The sequence below is a fragment of the Melospiza melodia genome, chromosome 10 (genome assembly GCF_035770615.1).
Source record: "Melospiza melodia melodia isolate bMelMel2 chromosome 10, bMelMel2.pri, whole genome shotgun sequence".
Lineage (NCBI taxonomy): Eukaryota > Metazoa > Chordata > Aves > Passeriformes > Passerellidae > Melospiza > Melospiza melodia.
In genome coordinates this window covers 18,899,946-18,921,852 of record NC_086203.1, presented here as the reverse complement: position 1 = coordinate 18,921,852, position 21,907 = coordinate 18,899,946, and the positions used below count along the sequence as shown (strand labels likewise).

General features: G+C 40.9%; 1 protein-coding gene across 6 annotated transcripts in view; it reads left to right on the top strand.

Moving 5' to 3' along the window:
* Positions 1-21,907, top strand: part of ARHGEF3 (Rho guanine nucleotide exchange factor 3) — a 107,879-nt gene that overhangs the window by 73,914 nt on the left and 12,058 nt on the right. For 3 of the 6 annotated variants that reach the window (XM_063164682.1, XM_063164680.1, XM_063164684.1), the window contains one exon: positions 20,058-20,165. In XM_063164682.1, the coding sequence (XP_063020752.1) occupies positions 20,058-20,165 (108 nt within the window). Of the gene's footprint in view, positions 1-9,744; positions 9,892-18,309; positions 18,571-18,649; positions 19,175-20,057; positions 20,166-21,907 lie in introns of those variants that run through there. The other 3 variants (XM_063164683.1, XM_063164681.1, XM_063164686.1) reach the window with 3 other exon arrangements.

Genomic DNA, 21,907 nt, shown 5'->3' with positions numbered 1-21,907 from the left:
AAAGCAGTTCTTTGTTAAAGCGCTTGCAAAACCATTTCCTACAGCTAGTTTACTTACCAAGCAGTGTTATGTAACCTTGTTCTCTTCTGTTGCAGCCTAGAACTCGTGCACAAACTCAGGGTTTGACAGCTGAAGAGTGAAATAAGATTCCTTGGGAGGGATTTTTTTAAAAAAAATCAAGATTACTTGCATGTCTACCTAAACTGCTGCTTGTGTGCAGGGTTGAAGATTATGTTAAGTAAAAGGACTCTGAGAATGTTGAGTAAATGAAGGTCACATTAAGTGAAAGGACTGTCTCTGGGAATTTCATAGTGGGAAGTGCAGTGTGTGGGTTGCTGGTGGGGTATTCATGGTACAGAGCCTTCAACACTAAATTTGTTCTACCCATCAATTAAGGAACATATTGCCTCCCATAATACAAGAATTCATTTAATGTGACAATGCCTTCTCTTCTAAAATTCTTTTGCTGTGTTCTTGAATGGCATCAATATCATACTGAGAATCATGGAGCTTTTATACATCCTGTATCTAATTTTGTATATTATTTACTGTTTTCTTAGGTAATCACTTTGATTGTTCTGTGCTCCTCTTTGTATTGCTCTAATGACTTCTATTATGCATCAAACAAACTACAAAGGCTTTTCAAAGATAGATAAATTATTTATGCCAATCCCACAAACCTGCCATTCAGGTTGTTCACTTCTGCTCCTGTCTGGTCTAGAATAACAGCTTTCATTCTCAACTTCATTTTTATTTGTTTACTTTTTTTAATCTGTGTGGTTTTCTCCTGCTATACATCCCTATGTTATCAGAAGAATCTTTCCCAAAAGTTACATGCTGGTCAGAACAAACTTGTCACTGTTAATGTTCTTTAGCCCTGAGAGCAGTGCCTTGCACTAAAAGTGTATGGCTTCTCTGTTTCCCCACTATCCTCTGTGTTTAACATGAATTCTTAGAACAAAGTCATTTTAGGGCTCTGGTTGATATTTAAGTCTCCTCACGTTGTTCTACTGTCATTTATATTAACACTTCACTGTTTATTAGAGTAGGAGGTTTATTAAGAGTTCATGTTTTTGTGGGGATTTGAAGATACAGTATTTGCTATCCATGTAATTTAACACCAATCCCAATTATATAATAAAATCAGAATGTTTACTGAAACATCATGCTTTTGTGTTCAGTCAATGGCTATGCTTCCAAGATTATTAGATACAAGAAGTATGTTCTGATGCAGTTGTGAGTTTTCTTAGCTTTTAAAGTAGTAAACAATATTTTCTTTGTGATGTTTGGAATTGCTTTGAGACATTTTTCCAACTATTAACTCTCTCTGCTGTCTTGGGAACTAAATTAACTGTGATCATTAGTCACCTGTCCAAAATTCATAGTTGAGCACTTGTGGTGTGTTGTGGTTGGAGATTTGGTAATGATCCTATAAAAGCAGGAGGAGCTTGATCAGTGTCAGAGCAGTTTGTGGTTAACAGCTTGACCAGAGAGGAGACAGCCTTCAGAAATTACTGCTGGCTTTCTTAAATCAGGAGAATATTCAAGAAAACTGTTTCTAATTTATATTTCTGTGGCAATTAAAACTTGTTATAGTAACTTCTGTACCATGGGATGGAATGACATCATTCTATTAACACTTGGGAAGACAGTTATTTTGTAACTTTAAATAAAACCTTTTTTATTCCCGGCAATGGTTTCTCCATTCCCTAATCCTTGATAAAGGCATATGAACAAAGGAGTTCTGTCTCAGAGTAAGTTGTTGTTGTCTGTTTGAAGATGTTATGTCCCATTTCAGCTGTCTTTTGAAGATTAGTCACATCATTACTTCATGCCACACCAGGTTTAAGGACACAGGTCAGCAGTGCAGTTGTACTGAGAGTAGAGTAGTTCTATCAGTTGTTGAAGCATTACCAGTTTTTGCAAGGACACTTCTTTTTGAAGTTATAACATGGTTTTCCTGCCTGCTCTTAGGGGGAGGATGTGGGCAACAGAAAGATGATTTAGTTTCTTGTGTTCATTTTTGTCTGATGTGTTTGTACAGTAGGTCACTGCATAGGGGAATTGAACAACATTTCTGAAGGTATTAATGGACCACTGCAGTGGAATATTGAAACTTGCATAATCACTGTAGCAATCTGGATTGTAAGGCACTGAGTGATCCAAGGAACTTGTTAAGGACCAAATGTGGAGGTTTTCTGCACAGGGTGGCCAGTCAGTATTGCAGTGTGAAAAAAAAACTTCTCAGGTTCAAGGCTGCTTCACTGTAGTGGAGTTATCAGACTCTTGTTTCTGTTTGTGAAGCCCTTAGTAGTCTCAGTGTTTTGCTTGACTTTCACCACTCTTCCCCATGGATATCTTGTAATCTGTGTCAAACAATTTTTATTTGCTTATCTTTGGGTCTGGAAACACTGCTGGCACATCCTTGGCTGTGGTCTAGAAAAGGGTACATGAATTGTAATTTTCATGCTGATGATTTAATTTCCTCAAATTGTTAGACTTTCATAAGGCCCATTACCTCTAAATTTCTAGAGTTGCAGGGTGATCTTAATTTGTAAATTTTAATTTTTCTGAATACCTTTTGCAATTAATGTATTGTGGTAGGCTGTGCTGGGTTAACAGCTGGATGTGATGATCTTAAAGGTCTTTTCCAACCTTAATTCAGGTGAATTAAAGAGAACATTAAATCAGTCTCAAGATTTGTGTTCTAAATGTTTATTCAGGAGGTGCAAATATTCTAATTTTAAGATAGTCAAATTGGCAAAAATGACCAACTAGATGAGTAATAGTGCACAGTTGTTATGGAAATTAATAGGTGGGTTTGTTTTTAAAAATAAATAAATAAGGCTCCTGATCCAAGTCTCTCATCCAAAGAATGAAATTATGACAATATTCTTTGGGTATGACTTCATGAAATAAGCTGAGCTAACAGAGCTCAGCTAGGAGGAGAAAAACCAACCTTTTCCCCGTCCTGTCCTTATTTGCACCTGAGAGCTTTTTTACCATTCATCTGCAGTGAGTTCTGGTGCTTTTCTCATGCCACAGTAAGTTGTTCAGCTCACAAAAGCAGCGGACAAGATAAATAAAGTGGTTTTGGTTTTCTGGACTGCCGACTTACCTGTGTGAGGAGATGAATGTTAGACTTGTAATAAGGTGGCAGGGAGAGGGTACAGTGCCAGTGGAGGAGCAGGAAGAGGAATTTGGGTAGAGAGGGAAGTGAGGTTTATACTTGTACAAGTGGCTAATTGTCAATTCCCCTCAGCCATACTGTAAAACCCTATTCTGTGTCAGCCCTTGGGACTCTGAGTGCAGCACAGTAAGCTGTGTCAAGATGAACACAAAGGAATGTATAATAAGGATTCAAGTTTGTATGATTAGGTAAAGAGGGGAATAGGAAAAGACAACTCAAAAGACCCAAGTGATATCCTTTTTGCTAGTTTTATTTCTGACTTAAAAGGACTTCTGTAGCTGAAAGCTCTTCTTTTGTTGTTTGTTTGTTTGTTTGGTGTTTTAAAGGTTTTTGTTTAGTTATTTTTGTTTGAGGTTTTTGTAGGCTTTGGTTTGGATTTTGATTTTTTTTCCCACTTCTCAGTTATGTGATTTGCCTAATAAACCCTGGAACCACCAAACTTTGCTTTGCATTTTGCATTTGGAGGGCATGGTTGGAAGGTCAAACCTAGTGGCATTTGGCCAGTATAGTGAGATCAGTTATAGAGAGGGGAAAGTCCTGTTGCTTCTGAATAGAAGAACAGAATTTTCTTCTTGCTCTTATCTGGATAGACATACATATATAAGCAAAACATACATGAATACATACAGCAGAAAATTACAAGATACTATCCACTCTGAGGACAAATTTTACAGAGTTACTCATGTAATATAAATGTTTTTGTAATAAAATTTAATCAAAACAAAAAATAGACCACTACCGTGATGTCTTGCTGAACATTTTGTATTAGGGATAATGATTTCTCATAAAGAAATTTCTTACTTAATTTTCCAGTCAGCATAAGTGATCTTGAGAGAAATTCCTGCTCCCCTACTGCCTGTAACTTAAACAAAAGTATTTTAGTTTCATTTAATCTCATTTGAACATCATACAAGTGTTTCCAGTAATTTCCTCTCCCTAGAATGCCTTTCAATGAAAAATTCAGGAAAGGATGCTCCACTTAGGGTGATCAATTCACCCTCTACAGAATTTGAGCAGCTGTTTCAAGTCCACATGGATAAATCAGCCTTAACCTCCTCCTTTCTGCTCTCCCCAGGGAAGTGTACTCAGACAAACTCAACCAACTTCTTTGTTTGCAAGTGTGACTCGGTGGAGGATCATTTTGGCCAACTCACCACACCCTGTGATTGCCCCCTCAGGGAGCACCAGTGCTGTGCACTGCTGGGTGTGGGTGTGGGGTGGGGAAGTGTGAACCCTTCCCAGTGAGTCCAGGCCAGGCAGCCTTAGCACTGAGCTGCAGGCCAGTCACCAAAACGACTTTTGTATATCAATCTGAGGCAGATTTCAAAATGAGCTGTTATTTATCCCTCGAGAAGCTCATAAAAGCAGTGCTTCTGCCTTAGTGTGAAAGTGATTGTTACAAGGCATCCTTTAACTCTACAGTATTTCCTGTGGTAATCAAAAGTTACATGAATTTAGCAAAATAAAAACAAATCAAAACAACTTGGCAGGTTGTTTGATCTGTTTCTCTTCCAGTGCAGAATTGTTCTACCAGTGACATTTGTATGAAGAAGCACTGTGTGAGTTTGAAAGCCTGCAGCCTGAACTGGGTGTGTTTATACAGCAAACCATTTGTGATGGTTGGTGTGAGAACCATGGCTCACCATCACTTTGACATGAGTGTACCTCAGGGTAGGGGTGGTGTTTTGAAATAGCCATCATTCACAGTGGGAGACAAGGGAGACTCCTGCTACTGACTGAAAAGCTGGGGAATAGTTCAGGGGATGTTCACTGCAAATCCCAAAGCACAGCCCATAAAAATAGTGAGGAAACCTAACTTTCTCCTTCTCATGGTACTCCACACGTGGCGCTAATAATGAACATGTGAAAGGTCTTCAAATGGAGAATCAAGACAGAATGGGAATTTGAGGTTCAGTTTTGTGATGTCACATGTTCCACAGAGTTTCACTGTGTTTCATTGAAATGTGTTTAATTTTTCTGCACTGATCTTTCCATGATTAAGGCTCTACCTGGAAAAATTACAGGTGTGGTTTTGAGAGCACATTTTTAATGATAATCACTTACTGTCTAATATTTTTATTGGAATTTCTCAGCACCAAAGTGTTTAATCAAGTGTCTTCCTGATATTTATTACCTAGTAAATTGGAACTCATTACCATGTGAACAATCTGTATTTGCAATGAGGAAATTGCAGTTTCTTGAACAGCTGGGTTACTGCCTGATAAATGCTCTTTTTTTAGCAGTTTATGTGATTTCTGGCTTCTTACTCAACACTGTCAGTGATTCTGCATTCCATCTTCTGAGAAGATTAAAATTCTTCAAGATTGATTAAAAAGACTGCTTCAAAAGTTTTTTTTGATTGTTTGAATGTGGTTTCAGTGGTGGTTGTTGTTAGTTTGTTTTTCTGAAAGGAAAGATTGCTAATGATTGGAGCATGGTGGAAAGAGGCTTTAGAGATACTCAGTGTGTGCAGCATTACTTTCACTGGTCATTTCAGAATAGGAGGAGTAGTAGCTTTGAGTGTTCCTAGCAGTGAATAGCACCTCTCCTAAGCAGTGGCCTCTGGTTTATTGGTTGGTTTGTTGTGAAACCACATACACGGAATCACAGAATGGTTTGATTTAGAAGGGACCTCAAAGTTCATCTCATTCCAACCCCCTGCAATGGTCAGGGGTACCCTCCACTAGGCCAGGGTGGTGGGAGCCCCATCCAACCTGCCCTTGGACCCTTCCAGGGATGGGGCATCCACCACTTCTCTGGGAACCTGTGCCAGGGTCTCACCACCCTCACAGTGACAATATTTAATCTAAATCTACCTTCTTTCAATTTAAATGAAAGGGTGCATAGATTATATGAGAGATATTCCATAAACTGCAAACTACTGGTGGTTTTTTTCCTTTAAATGTGTATGCAATATTTCTACTTAATTTAAGGTTTTTGTAAAGTTTGAACCTGAGCACATCTCAAAGGGTTTTGCTGTGCTGATAGATGTTTTTGCAAGAGTTACTTCTGTGTTAAGTTTTGAATCTGTGAGGGGATGAACTGAAGGCGTAGGTGTGAACACCATGACCACAGAACAGCTCTGTCAGTGCACTTCAGACCTCAACCAGGTCAGCAGTGCTAGGCCTCTTTGAGCTGGGCTTTCCAGACTTACCAAATACCTTCCTTACTTCTCCCTGACAGGTAAGTAAATTCTTTGTTGGCCTAAATAGATTTTAAAACCCTCCTACACCTCCTCCACTGAACTAAACCCACAAAAAATATGTTCCAGAAATGGCAAAACTGATGCACTGACCTGCTCTGCAGTCTAGTTACTACCATCATTTTATCTGAAATGCTCGTTGATTTTTTTGAAAGTACCTTACAATTCAGATTCACAATTTTTATAGTGTTAGTGTAGACTTGTAGTCTAACTATAATTTTAGGAAGGGTTGGAGTCACTGGTTCCACACTTAGTGGAATCACTGCATCCTTTGTTTCTCCTGCTGTACAACTGGAGTTCTCTAGGGAGTCTTTCAGCAGAGGTTTATGAGCTGATGTTTGGCTCTGCCTGGGCCCACATGCACAATGCAGTGACTATTGATGGGCAGCCACTGTGCAATCAAAATTCATGTAGAGATGAAATATAAATCACACTCAGTTTGTAAGATCTTTCAGAAGGGACTCCAAGTGTTTGATACACAGTTCAGAGGGGATTCAATACCATGACTAAACTGTAATCATAATTCATTGTTTATAAATGCACATAGCATTCTACAGACATTTAGCTCTCTGAGAGTTGTTTGCATTTGTTATTCCATTAGATAATATTATAATTATAAAGTTCGGTGCCATTCATCAATGAACTTTGGGTCCAAATTTCATTTCTAAAACTGTATTTACACTTTTCTGGTAGAGTAAACAAATGTCCATGGAGTCTAATGAATCCTACTTTTTTTTTGAAGTCTGTCTTGTAGGTACAAGCTGCTCTGAAACTTACTGACATGAAAGTCCTGCCTATTGACAATCATATTCCTCTTAGAATTAATTTTTCTTATGTTTCTTAAGAATGTTTAGTCAAGCAGAAATGCACTGGCCTGATTAATGGAGAAATGACAGAATCCCTTTCTTGGCATATTTTTTGTGTATAAACTCAAGTTCATTATTTCAATCTCCAAACCAGTACACTCTTGTCCTGTGCGAAGTGCTGTTCATGCCATGAAGCATGTTACAGGATTAGATTGCTTTGAGAACATGCCCTGAAGGTATTTTGTCAAAATGATTTAAATGGAGCTGATTTTTGAGATGGTGTTAACATACACCTTCATAAACAAACATACACAGATGGTATTTGAAATCAAGGCTGCTTGGGTTTAGATGGTTACACAGCAGCTGCAGTGTTCTCATGGAGGTTCTTGACCATTTTTTACAATTTCTGTGTAGTGGTATTTTAATGGGATTGAAAGGTGAGGATAAACTGCCCAACATTGTGGTGCTCAGAGCTGTGTCCTCTGAACATCACATGGAAGAAGGTTTGCAGAAGTGAGTGTGCATTCATGTGACTGAAGTAAGTGTTCATAGCTTCAGAAATCCTGAGCTAAGACTTGTATGTAGTCTTCAAATAAAATGCTACATTTTTTCTTTTTTCTTTTAAATATGGAAAGTAACATGATGGCTGCAAGAATTAATCTCACCTAACACCAAATATCCAGTGATGGTGAGAAGTAGATGCTTAGAGAAGAGTCCAAAACAGAAATAGTCAGTCATGCTGTTCCCAAAATATTGCCCCAACAGTCAAGAAGTTGTGTCTGAGAATGTTTCTTAGGAGCAGCATCTTGTGACAGATACTTCCACTGTGTATAATATAAAAGTTGTATACAATATGAAGAATTAGCTCCTTGTTCTTTACTCTGAATCTGCCACCACCTGATTTAATCTGATGCACCATTTTTCCCCCTGTTGTTGAACACAGTGAAAAATAGTTCCATATTTGCTTCCTCTGTCAAATGTGGTTTGTAGGTCTTTATCACATCTGCTCTAATCTCTCTCATTTCTGTATGTCCTATCTGCTTAACCATTATCTGCATGAAAGCTGTTCTGTGCCTCTTGTCAGCACTTTCACTTTCAGTCAGCCTTGTCTTGCCCTACTGTGATGCAGATGAGAAGGCACAGAACATCCAAATGTTCCAATATCACATTTTGTTCTAGAGTCATTGCACATCTAGAAGTAACTCTTCTAGTGATTTTGCAGAATTTCAGGGTTAGGAATTTTTGTTTTAAGGATAGACTACCATAAAATAGAGATGTGCATGACAGGCACAGCAGAGCATCTCTGATTGTACTGCAGCTGCTCCTCAAAAGGCCTAGAGGGTAAGTGTGAGAGCTTATTATATGTTTGGGATGTTGGTGAAGTCAAAGGAAAGTGTCCAAATGAGGACTAAATTTGCCATTTGATTAATCTTATTCTAAAGTCATCATTATCTGATTAACAGCCTTTCGAAAAATAAATGCTTGTAAAGCCACATCCATCACATGATCTGTCTTTAAAATCAGTTATTTTCTAGGTCTGTGAAGTTATTCTTGTTTGGGCTGCTTCCGTGTGGCTGAAAATATTCTTCCCTTCTCCCCATCCAGCTTCCTGTTCAATTTCCTTTTCCTTGTCCCCTGTATTTTAGTCCCTGTCAGACTGATCCTGTGTTGCAAACAGGGCCCCTAATGCTTCCTCTGTCTTTTCAGGAAATTTTCACTACCTTTGTTTTAAGGTAGTCATCAAACAGAATTTGCCTGGCTGCACAGACACTGAAATGCCCGGTTAGATACCTTAGGCAGAAGTGTTTTTCCCTCTTTCTCAGCTCGGTACAATGAGAGATGCAGGCAGGGGAGCAATTTGGCCGAACAAGAGGAACAAAAGTGGAACTTTTAAAACACAAGAAACAAACTCCAGCTTGCCAGACAGGAAAAAAGCAGTAATGTGGCTAGGAGGGGAAAAAAAAAAGAAAAAAAGAAGAGCGTGCTGAGGAGGCAGCGAAAGCAATGCTCTGTGTTGTGGCACCGTGACATTCTCAGTGACATGGTGCAGGTTCGGCTCAGATCAGGGGAGCACAGCGCACTGAATGTGGGTGCCGCTGCCGTGTGTAGGGCTGGAGCCCGGGCTGGATTGGGCTCTGTGCCATTGGGCACTGTCTGTCTGTCACATGCTGTCTGTCCGGTCCTCCTGTCCTGCCCTTCTGTGGGACCCTGGGCTGCCAGAGCCGCTCTCGCAGCCATCCTGCGGGCAGCGCCCGCTCCGTGTGCCCCGTACCCGTGCGCTCTCGGGGCTGCGGCGGCCAGAACGGGGAAGGGAAGGCACAGCGAGGCCCGAGGCGCTCGTTCCGCGGCAGCGCCAGCGGGCGGGCCCCGAGGGTGTGTGAGGGGCCGGACCCCGCCCCTGGGCCCGCCCGGGCCGGCGCTGGCGCTGCCGCGGCTCGCAGTGTGCGGCGGGCCGGCCGCGGGGACGCGCTCCGGGCCGCGGGCCGGGGCGCAGCTCAGCCACAGCGCTGCCGGGGGCCGGGCACGGCCGGCGCCTCCCGCCCGCCGCTCGCTCCGAGCCGGCACCGAGCCCCGGGAGCGCCGCTCCGAAAGCAGCCATGGTGGCCAAGGATTATCCCTGCTACCTGTCCGCCAAGAGGGCCAATTTCGCCTTGGAAGCGCCGACGGTGACCAGCCCGGCTAAGGAGACCGAGGTACTGCTGACACGGTTACAACTTTATTTTTTCTTTATTGTGTGACCTGCATTGCGCTGGGGGAAAGTAACGTGGTGTGAGAACAGACTGCAGTGCATGGATACCCGTTTTGCTTAGGCATCCTTTACTGCCTTCTCTAGGTATTCACCTCTCTTTTGGAATAAAGCCAGGAACAGAATCTAGATTTTTTTGTCATCTGTCACTTTAGGAAAATTAATCTTTAAAACATCTGATTGAGACGTACCTGTTTTACATAAGTAGCTTAAAGAGATTTAGCTGTATTTTATTCCAAGACTAAGCATTACTTACAAATTGTTAAACTGACATAGGAGCTGGAAGGGAATCAGTAAAATGGTGTCTTAAAGCATAGATTTTAAGACACCATTTACATTAACTGTCTATTCCTCATCACAATAAGCAAAAAATTAATCTGATGTACAGTTAACTGAAAATCTTGTCCTATCAGCAGATTGACTGCTCTATTTCTTAAAAAGCATGGAAGCCTTTCAAGCCTTTAAAAATCTTATTCACTAACTCAAATCCAGCAATGTTCATGAAAAACTTGAATATTTGATACTTTAGGTTAATGTTGGTTTGTGTTTAGGAAAAAAACAGTGACATTAAGGATTGTGACTTGTCTGGAGGAAGGCAGAACATATATCTGAAAGTTTTTATTACTTAATTATATAGTTTCTTTATTAATCTTGTTTGCTGAGTAACTTGAAGACAGCTTATTAAGTTAGGTTCATTTAATACATCTTCATCAAAGATTAATTATCTCCCCACTTGATTAGGTCTAAAGTAAAAGTAACATAAGCCCAGTGACCTTATTTAATCGTGATGTTAAGCTAAGAACTGAGATGATGCTGCACTGTGGCTTTCCAGTGTACTTTTACATAGAGAGACTTAATTATTTAGCTTAAGGGAAGTGGAATTCTTTTCAGCTATATGTTTTTGAAAAATTAACACCCTAAGTGTGTGTGTGTATGCATCTATGGAAAACACAAGCTGTTAGGTACTGAATGTTCTTCTCAAGGGTACTCATTATATTAATGATAATATTAAAGGAATACGATTTTAGCCTTTACTGCATGAAGGGATTTTTTGTGAATTAATAGAACTGTCAGATCTGAAGAGCTGAAGTGTTGCTCTGTTAGTTAGGAAGCTTGATTATAATCAAATTCCAAAGAAAAAGACTCAATGAAAGCTGAGAGCATGAGGAAGTATTGAGTAACAGATGTGATCAATCAAAATTACAACGTGAAAACAGCTTGTGTTTTATACGAACAAGAAAAGGCACCCTTCTGCTTTCGAGCTGTTTCTTGAGAGTAGGATGGGATTCCAGCATTCTGAAAAAAAAACTTTTAAATATCCTGTAAGACCACCCGCCACTCCAAAAAATTGATTCAGAAAGCAGAAATAAGAGCTACTCATCGGGAAAGGCATTATACGGACTGGTGTATGCAGCCTGCTTGTTTGAAATCTCTACGGGGGAAAACAATCCTTAAGCTCTAACCTGAAGCTGTTCTGTCAGCTTTTAGCATTTACAAGGGGAATTAAAGCTGTTGGGCGCCTTCTGCCACAGCTGGGTGTTACTGCAGCAGAGCACTCCTGCGTCCGGGCTGGGCGTTTCTGCCTTTGCAAACGCCAGTTTACTTCTAGTTATTAACATGTGAAGTTGGTCGGTTTTTTAAATAATTGAAATTGTGCATAAATGTTGGTATATTTGGATTAGAACAGATTTTCTGCTATATAGATGTTTTGAGGAACAAGTCAGTGGCAGAAAAGAGAACTGAGGGTTTCTGCTTCCGGCTCTTTCTTTCAGCTCTGCCAACTCCCTTGGCATAAACTCTGTGGAAAGTTGCACAGTCACAAACCGATGACAAATGAAATTTCCAAAATATATGTAAACACTAAAATCTGGATTCTGATAAAAAAAGCTGATGTTCTAGTACAAGTCATCATAGTTCTTTTCAAGTGCAGTTTAAGGGCAGCAAAACACTGCAGTACCTAGTACCTGAGTTAATATGGCAAACACTATGAGGTCTTTACTTGAATCATTACATGCCCCACATAAAATCCTGTAGTACAATTCTAGGGATGAACAGTACAGAGGTGTTGGGTTCTTCCCAACTTTTTTATAATTCAAAAATAGAAACAATTAGTAACATTTGAAACTTGCTTACTCCTGTTATAAAAAGCCCCACACCTTTCCCGATGACAAACACTATTTTCCATTTTTCCCCTTCTAAAGCCAACACCCAGACTGGATGGGCAGTAGGTGAGAAGGAGCATTCACAGCCACAGATTGGGGTTTAAAGGTCTGAATGTGAGGTCATGGCAAGGAACTCCTGAATTCCTCAGAGTAAGGATGTCCTGTTCTGCCAAACAGGATCCAACATAGAATTTAGGCCCTGAAAACTACAAGGGAGGCAGAGAATTCCTCTGTGTGTCCAGTGTGTTGTATGTCTGCTTACAGCCCTTACAGTGCAGGACTCTGACCTTGGAGTCAGGGCTGTTTGCAGCCTGGCTTCTGTTGTCTCCTGCCATCCTCCCAGCACAGCTGCAGGAGCTCTGGGCTGCCTGCTGCTCTGTATGGTGTTTATTTGGGGGATGGTGTTTATTTGGGGGATGGTGTTTATTTGGGGAATGGTGTTTATTTGTGTTTGTTTGGGGATGGGGAATGTGAAGGGGAACCCAGCGGCCTCCAGGCCATGGCACATCATTAACAGGGAACCAGGCGTGGAGCCAGAGGGAGAGAGGCCAAAGATTATGAGATAAACTCCAAGTCATGAATTTTCTTTGATCTTCCTAAATGTATGTGTTTCATGTTAATGAAATATTAGTAATTGCAGTTTTGACATATTTCAGGTAAGTTCAGGTGCAGTGTAGCTGGAAACATGTCAAACCCCTGCACTTGGAATTGCTGATCTGTTCTGCTTAATGGCGGTGTGAAACAAATAGCTTGTCTTTATTTTTCCATTCAGTAAATCACTGTATGATACCTGCTGGTTAATTGGCAGTGCAGGTTAATATCCAGTCAGTTCCAGAATGGAAAAGGTCTCTCTTAGATTGCCTGTACAAGCAGCTTGTAATGAGAGGAAATGCAGAATTTAATCAACTCTACATTAGTTGTCTGGGTTTTTCAGGGTTTCTGTTGCTTGTGTTAATTTACCTCAGTGTGAGGTTTTTCTGTTAATTTGCCTTCATTTCCTAACTCCTGATAGAGGTATTGATTTCTGGATATTGCAGACAAATGATCAGTCAAGATTGCTGGATGCAGCTTGTGCTGATGCTGCTGACACTTGAGTGCTTCTGCCCTGCCTATGGCAAATGAAATCTGGAGGGCAGGCTGTGTGCAGCCGGGAGCCAATCCTTGATTAACACAGGGTGGGATAACATAATGCAAACTTCACTGTTGTCTTTGACCAGGAATATTTCACCACTTCCCTAAATGGCTGTTCATTGTACCCCAGCTATCATTTCAGATTCTCTTCTTTGTAGTGCTGTGATTAAAACAAAATGTCTCTGGATTTTCCTTTATTTGCCTGCTGATTTTAAGGAGGCTGACAGAGGAGGAACAACAAACCTCCTCCTGCTACCATCAGGGAGTGCAGGTGGTGCATGGGACTTTATGGATTTCAAGGAAAATTGTATGATCAAGTTGCCTTTGTGTCAATTCACTAAAATTGCTTATTAAATTCTCCTTTAGATGCTGGCAGTTTTAGTAGAGGGATGCCTCTCCCAGGTTTTAGTATGGACTCATGTGGATGATTTGTACACCACTGAACTATACTTAGAACTGCTTTAGAGTCACCTACTTTGTTTTTCTTTACCATTCACCTCAGTTCTAGAAGAAGCACTGTTCTATAATTTTCCAATCAGAATCTTTCTAAGATACTATGAAGCAAAGGAAAATTCTCTGCTGTTTCAGTAGAAAATCCCAGTCTTTTTAGTGCCAAAATCAATTGAGAATGTTGTTCTGGTTTTAGACTTGCTTTGCTCTGAAGGTACATAAAGCATGAGATGCTTGGTTTAATTTATTTTTAGATTTAAGTGTTTGCTGTGTTAAGGATTGTTGTAACATAGGTTGTTTTTTCTATTTTAACCTTTTTTGGTTTGCTTTGTTTTTTATCCTGCTGAAGGTTAAATACTGATAACATCCTGTGGAACAGAGCTTGAATGTGGGGTTTTTTTATTAAACTCCAAGTTTCGGGGGTATTTATTAGAGCTGTTTAATCTGAGGCCAATTTAACTAGTAGCAGACTAACAAAAATAATATTGTTGGGCTTCCTGCCATGACAAATGTTGACTTACCCTTATAAAGTTGACTAAAAACTAATAACCTTTAAAGTATGGAAACCTTTAAGGCGTATGGAAATAGAGCCAGTTACTTGAAATCTGAAACAGAATGGTTCTGTTTGAGTTTCTTGGCACTGCTTGTGAATTAGGTATGAAACAAAGGTTACTGTACTGTTTCAATTTATAGTGTCTTCTATTTATTACACTCTTAACACTCTTGAGACTAATTTAAGTTAAGACTTTTTCCTTAATGAATGCTCCCATAGCACAGAATGCATGCTTTGCATGTCTCTTTGTCCTGATTCACATCAAAAATGGAAAAAGTTAACCAGCATGTTTTATAAAATGTGAAGCAAGGTAGCTACCTTAGATCCAGAATTGCTGCTGTAAATGTCTCAGAACTTGCTGAACTCCAGTAAGTTGAGATTCTGACAGGCATTGGCAATTTCAGCCACTTTGTGTGTGGGTTCAGTTGGCCTCTGAAGGTTAAAGGTAAACAGAATGAATTCTACTATTCTAAAATGCTAAGTTTCTGTACCAGTTTTCACATAGCACTTATTTTCTGTGCTGGGTAAAAACCGTTCCTTTTGTTGAGTTTGGTTTTAAATGCAATCAGAAAAATCAACACAATATCCTGGTCACAGTAGTGCAGCAGACACAAGAATAATGGCCCCTCAGGGAAACATTTTCCCTTGTTTGTGGGATTCAGCACCAGCCCTCCGACATGGAGAGCGCTGTTGAAGCTGCTGATAAGAGATGGGAGTCAGGTGGAAAAACAATCCTAGCAGCAGTGAGCATGATTGGCTCTTCACTGGCAGGAAATCACTGGCTAAGCCTTGAGGGGCACAGAGTGGAAGAATTTTGAAGTGAGGTACTGGAGCAAGTGAAGACCTTTTATATGGCACCTAGACTGCTATTCAGCATGTGTTATCCAGGTCATTGGTTCTGATGTTCTCAGGGCAATATGGAGGGAACCTGGCCTCATTCTTTTTGTTTCCTTTCTTTCTGTTTGTTAGGAAATGAAAAGCAGTCTTTTGCTAGCATAATTTATCCACCACAGAGTGATAATTAGGTTGTGTGTGGTCTTGAATGATAATGTATCGAAAACTGACACAGTTACATGGGTTTAACTCATCTGCTTTGAACTTTGGGACTATTCCATTCCTTACATATACTAGTAAAAGAGGCTTTTTAAATTTTGCTGATGAAGAGCACCAAAGTGTTACCTTCTTCCCCTAAATAGCCTTCTAGAAGATTTCATATCTGTGTAGTGTGTTCTTGGATACAATACAACCAATTATTAGTTGCCAGTTTCACTAATGAAGAAGCAGAAGTAGCATGAACTTAGCTGTCAGTGCATTACTGCTAATGGAAGTGCCTAGTTCTTCATGGGATCTTCTGCTTTTCCACACTTCCATGGCTGTTTGAATGCTCAGCTTGGCCTGGGAGCTGGTGCTGTGTGCTAAGTTTCAGCCTTTTAAATAGCAATCTGTTTGGGTCTGTGCATCAGCCCCAAAATAATGATACAAAAGTTACCTGTTTGTCAGGATGTCATCATTTTGAAACGACCATATCACAGTTTAGAAAGCAACGCGTTACTCGGTTCTGCAAGGCAAAAAGACTTAAATTTTACTGCAAAGGGAGCTGGCAGCTGTCAGTCTGCTCACTGTGGCTTCCCAGCAATGCTCTGGTTGGAGCTGAATGCTGCATTTTCCTGCTGTCCCACAGGAGAAGTGTCTATTTTGAGATAATACATTAAAAGGTAGAGCTTTCCTTGCTTACTCAGTAGTCTAAACTACTGGGTTAGAGTTTAATATATAGAAGATACTGGAGATATGATTGTACCTATAAATAAAAAGTAAATTAGAATGAAGAAGCAATTGGAAGCCCTGTGTCCTTCATGCCTAATTAGAGGCATGGCACCTTTGAAACTTCTTGTTTGATAGCTTCCCATCTTCAATTGGTGACAATCACTGATTATGCTATGATGATTAATCTTTCTTCCTACTAATTCTTCAGAAAAGTATATTAGAAAAATGTACAAAGAAGGACATAGTAGGTGTTTGAAATGTCCATTGTCTGGTTTTCAGAGCTGTCTATATTTTGGACACAGATTTGCTCCTTTTATCACTTTGTTCACAGTTTCAAGTTCTTTCTGAGGTTGCATGTGTTCACAGTATTTGCAGCTAATTTTTTTTTGTCTCTGAATTCAAATGTTCCCAAAGTCATCTTAAGTTCAAATATACAGCTCCCTCCAAAAGCCATCTGCTCATTGTTCTAGCCTAGCCAGGTATTAATTTGACTTCACTTGACTGTTCAGCCTTTGAAGTTCCTGCACTCATGTTTCCCTCAGCTTTATTTAGCCGTATATCAAATTTAAAGCCCTGTCAGATTAATGTTACTTATTCACATATACCAGCTCCACATTTTGGAAACTCTGCCAAACTGTAGTCTGGATCTTTTTTTTTTAACTTACTTCCCGTATTGCTTTGGCAAGCCTTCATAACTCTGAAAATACAGTCTAACATGCAATAATTTCAAAACTCTGCAATAAGAGGTTTTTTAAAGATATCAATCATAATGGCTTTAAAAGGTCAGGCAGCACATTGTAACTCCTGAATTTTTTTGTCATAACTTGGCCCCCTTCCCAGTCTGGACAGGTGATGGTTGTTGCAGTGGATCCAGCCCCTAAATCCTCTCTCTTGTTCCCCTGCAAGTTCCCGGAGCTGTGAGGGGGAGGCAGGAGGAGAGGAGCAGGGATGCCTTTGGCAGCTCTGAGGGCAGCCTGGAGTCTGGTGTTCATTCCACCAGTGCCGTGTGTCCTCATGGAGCCTCCTCGTGCTGGGCAGACACTGCTCGACATTCATACCCCAAAGGGTTTTATGGCTGTGGGACTTGTGGTTAACTGGGAAATTGGAGAGTCTTCAGAGACAAATTAGTGAAATAATGAACATGTTGGACTGGTGTGCAAGTGCAGATTCTGGTCAGTATCTGGGTAAAGCAGAATAGTTCATGCAGTCCCCTCCTTCCATTTGTGTTGTTGGCTGTGATGCACAGAGTCCTTGGTGAGAAAAACACCCACCTGTTCAGAACTTGCCCTTGCTTGTGGAAAAGTTTTCCCTCTCCAGACTGGCCTCTGTAGTTTGTTCAGCTTCTCTGCAGTGCTGGTTTGGAGAGGTGACAGCTTGAGAATGAGGGTGCTGATGAGAGGGGAGGCAGAGGCACAGTGGATGTTCAAGTACAGCAGAAATCCTGGGATCAGATGTGCAGCAGTTTCAGCATTACTGTCTGGCAGTTTTAGAATTGCTCTGCTAGTGCTGTATTTTCATTGCACAGTCAAAGCCTTATTTGTACAAACTTCATTTTACTGCAGTATAAAGGGTGACACAGTGCTGATGGCTTTTGTTGTGAGACTTCTCTGAATAAAATGACACCTGGAACACTAAAGATTTGTTGAGTTTTCACTTCCAGCTCAGTGTCTTAACCTACCACACAGTTTCTAGTGAAGGGGAAAATCATGTTGTAAGTATGCAGAAAAGCTTTCCTCATACTTAAGAATTTAGGATTAACAAGATTTTCTTTTAGAACTCATTGGTAAAGGTGTAAAGTCTCAGGCTTCTGAAGTTACCTTTAGTAATGTTATTTGAGAGAATCCTGTAATAATGCTGATTTCTTTCCATAAAATTGAATTCTAAGTTTGGACTGTATATTTAGCTGTTCTGAATTCTGGTCAGCAATAGATTGCATGAGGAATTCAAGGAGGGGTGCTGGCACAGAAGGGCAGGACTGCAGTGACCTGACTGGCTGTGCCTGCTGGGGGAACGGCTGGCCTCTAGTGGCTCACAGCAAGAGGTTCCACAAGATCTTAATGGTGTTTGATGGTGGCTGAAACTCTGCTTGGAGTTCATCTTTAAAATCAGTTTCTGTTTTCAGTGAGGTTTTGCAACATGAACATTAGTAATTATTATACTGCTTTAGCACTTTTCTCCTTGAAATGGATGGGGGCAATGGATTTCAGAAGGGATACAGCATAAAGGAGTAATAATTTCTATTAATCCTATCTCCTGGAAGTCCCTCCAATGTTCATTTCCAGGTCTTGCAGCAGGGCTGGGGTGCTGGTGCTGAGTGCCCATGCTGCTGAGGCAGAGCTGTTGGCACAGGCTGTGCTGCTGGCACTGCCCAGGGCTCCGTGTCCCTGCACTGCACTGCAGCACCTTCCTGACCAGCTGGCCCTGCCAGGGCTCTGCTCTGGGCTCCAGCACTCAGAACTGGCACAAACAGCTCGTGCTTGTGCCACCAGTTAGAGGAGAATTGCACTGGAATCTCAAAGGTTTTCCCTGTGTTTTGGGGAGGGGGTGGGATGCTGCTGCTGGAGAGGTGAGTGAGTATATAAGCATGCGAGTGCTGCAATGACGTAAAAATGCTCCTGAAACCTGCCTCAAAGACATGGTTGCTGAAAAGGAGGGGTTATGAATAACAGTGCAGTGATGAAGATAAGGATTTAACTTGCTTTAGACTGCTACAGTTCTTTAATGCCAGGTGTCATGTGTGATGGAATACGTTATTTTTGCTAGAGGGTTAAACACTTTGTGGCTCATCTCAGCTGGCTTTTATGGATTTCCAGGTCTGCCTGCTGAGAAGTAAATTAAATATGTAGCTGCTTCTCACCTTTCCTCTGTTGCTGCTCTAATGGAAGAGAATTTTTCTTGCCAGTAATACAGATGGTGGTCATCGCTGCTGAGATTTATTGTTTGGTATCAAGAAGGATGACAAATCTGCATTATCTCCAGAAAGATTTATATTTCTTTGTATTTAGAAAAGGATAACAGGCATGCTCCATTTTCTTAAATCTATGTCCAGACAACTGGAGGCATAGCAAACCTACACAAACTTTATAAGCACGGCTGAAAAAGAAAGATGAACTGCATTAGGATGTCCTTGAAATATGGTGTTGGATGGGGTTTTTAACTGCAGTTGGAAGGTTTGGCTCTTTTTCTGTTGCCTTTTGCATGTGCTGTTCGAGATTCATTAAATGTCAGATGGAGGTTAGGAAGCCAAGGGTAACTGTTCTATTTTTATGTATTTATAGTCCCTTTTTTCTGTATTAAGATTTCTGGGTTTTGGGTTTCTTAAAAATATATATCTGCAGGACAATTTGCATATTATTTTGCTTATACATTTCTTTGGGTGCTGTTGTGCTGTTAAAATATGTATGAGAAGGCCAACATTGAATTGACTGCTTTATGGTAGATTGTGTTAATTTTCCTTTATATTGTATGCAAAACCAGTATGTAAGCATGTTATTAATGTGTTTGTCTGTATATGTGAGTATTTTCATAAGAACATGCATTCAGAGACAATAAGAGTTAAAGATTTCTGTCTAAATTATATATTCTGTAAGAAAATACGTTTAACTGAATGGAGACACATGCTGACAGTGCCAGAAGCAAAGGCACACACAGAATTGTTTATATTTCAAAGCATTCCTTTCAGTGAGATTATCATAACGTGCATTAGCTGCAGAGCACTGCTGAAAATTTTTTTGCTAAGAATGAGTAAAAATAATAAAATTATTTTCTGTTTCTTTGCCTCCCTTCCCTGTTCCTGGCCATGCCAGCTTCTTCATCATTACATTTTTCAGCAGTTTCCAGGACCTTTATGTACCAGCCAAGAGCAATCTGTCACTGTCAGCATTTGAAACTGCTTTTGTTTATTTATTGCCCTAATGATAGACCAGGTTTGCAAACACTCTTGCTACAAATGCTTTCTTAGGAAAATCAGCAGAACTGTTAGCAATCTTTACCTGATTATGCTCACACTCTGCTGACATTTTTTTCCTTTCCTTCCTCCTCCCTGTGCTGCAGGAGCCCAGTAACAAACGGGTCAAGCCTCTTTCCAGAGTCACATCCCTGGCCAGCCTCATCCCCCCTGTGCGAGCCACTCCGCTGAAGCGTTTCAGCCAGACCCTGCAGGTAAGGGCAGCACCTCCTGCTGCTGCTGCTGCTCCCCTCAGCTGCAGCTCCTGTGCTCCCCCTCAGCTGCAGCTCCTGTGCTCCCCCTCAGCTGCTGCTGCTGCTGCTGCTCCCCCTCAGCTGCAGCTGCTGCTCCCCCTCAGCTGCAGCCCCTGTGCTCCCCCCCCTCAGCTGCAGCTCCTGCTGCTGCTCCCCCTCAGCTGCAGCCCCTGCTGCTGCTCCCCCTCAGCTGTAGCTCCTGTGCTCCCCCTCAGCTGCAGCCCCTGTGCTCCCCCTCAGCTGCATCTCCTTCTGCAGCAGGGATGCACACGGACACCACTGCAATGTGCCAAACAGGCTTGGGCACCTTGCCACCACAAGGTCACTCAGCTTAAAACTCTCACCTCTCACCTCAAAAAAAAATCACTTCTTTCACTTACCAGGAAGAAAACCATTGCACCTGTAGCATCTAAAAATAGTTTACTGAAGAATTGTAGTTGCTTTTAAAATTTGATGAAGAGAATATTTCATAATGCTTTTTCTTATGTTGCTTGGTTTCTTTGAAAGTGTTATTTTTGGTATACTTGGTCAGGTAGGACTGCTAAATTTCCTCCTGTAGAGTGAACTTTGACCTTAGCTAAACAAAAGAGTTGGTGAATAATTCGAAATTTCCAAGTCATTTTCCAAAGGTGATGGTGGAAATTAGTAAAAGGCTAACAAATTTTAAATGCAGTTTCTATGTTACAGATTAGGAATGTAATATTGTACATACTTGGAGACTAATGAAACTTAGTTTATAAAGCATTTGTGCCTTCAGACCTAGAGATGGCAAAGTACTGGAGTGCTCAACCCTTAATTGCACTGCTCTGGGTCTGGCCAGAAAACTCCTGTTTCCTCTTTAAAAGAGTTTATGTAGAAAGGCATGTCAAAGATCTAAAGATAATTATTTAACAAGCTTAATTTCTTCGAGAGGAACTTGAATGTGTTAGAAATGTTCCTTAATCAAAATTACCTAAATTAGAGATTTACTGAAGTTACCTGTTAAGGAGGAAAGAAATAAAACTTCAGAGTCTATTGAGAAATTAAAAGTCATGGGAAAGAACTCCATTTTTCTGTAGTTGTAATTACCTAGAAAATTGATATTACAGGGATTTTTGACACTGGTTTTCCTGTCTTTGGTTCCTGTGATGTTGAAAGTGCAGATTTCTGCACGGGGTTGGAGGATCAGCCCAATGTCTGCAGCCCTGCCTGGCTCGGTGCAGGTGAGGTCTGCGTGACTGGAGCAGAGCTCCCTGAATCCCCTGCAGAGTCTGCCAGTCTGCCTCCAGGGGAAGCTGGCTCTGCTCTGCAAGGGCCACATCAGTTCCAGTTCTGAGGAGTGTGGAAAAGGATTTAATTTTTGGCCAAACCTCTGCTGAGCAGGGTGCTTCCCTTTCCACAGCCTTAGGCAGCTGTTGGCCTCATTTAGGTACCTGTGCTATTGTTCTGCAATGAAAGCCTCTGGGACAGCACAATCCAGTGCCCAGAACAATATTGTGTTTAATAAAATTGTGTCAGACTAACCAAAACAACGATCCTTTCACGTATGCAGTAGCAGCTTCCCAAAATGAGAACTATATTAATGTGTTTCAGGGTAAATTTGGACAAAAATAAGAGAGAAAATAACAGCTTTGTTGCAAGTCCTACTGTTGCAAGCATTTCTGTTTTGCTCTGTTCATACTGCCCATAAGAATATATTTTAATTAGCAGATGAAACAGTGGTG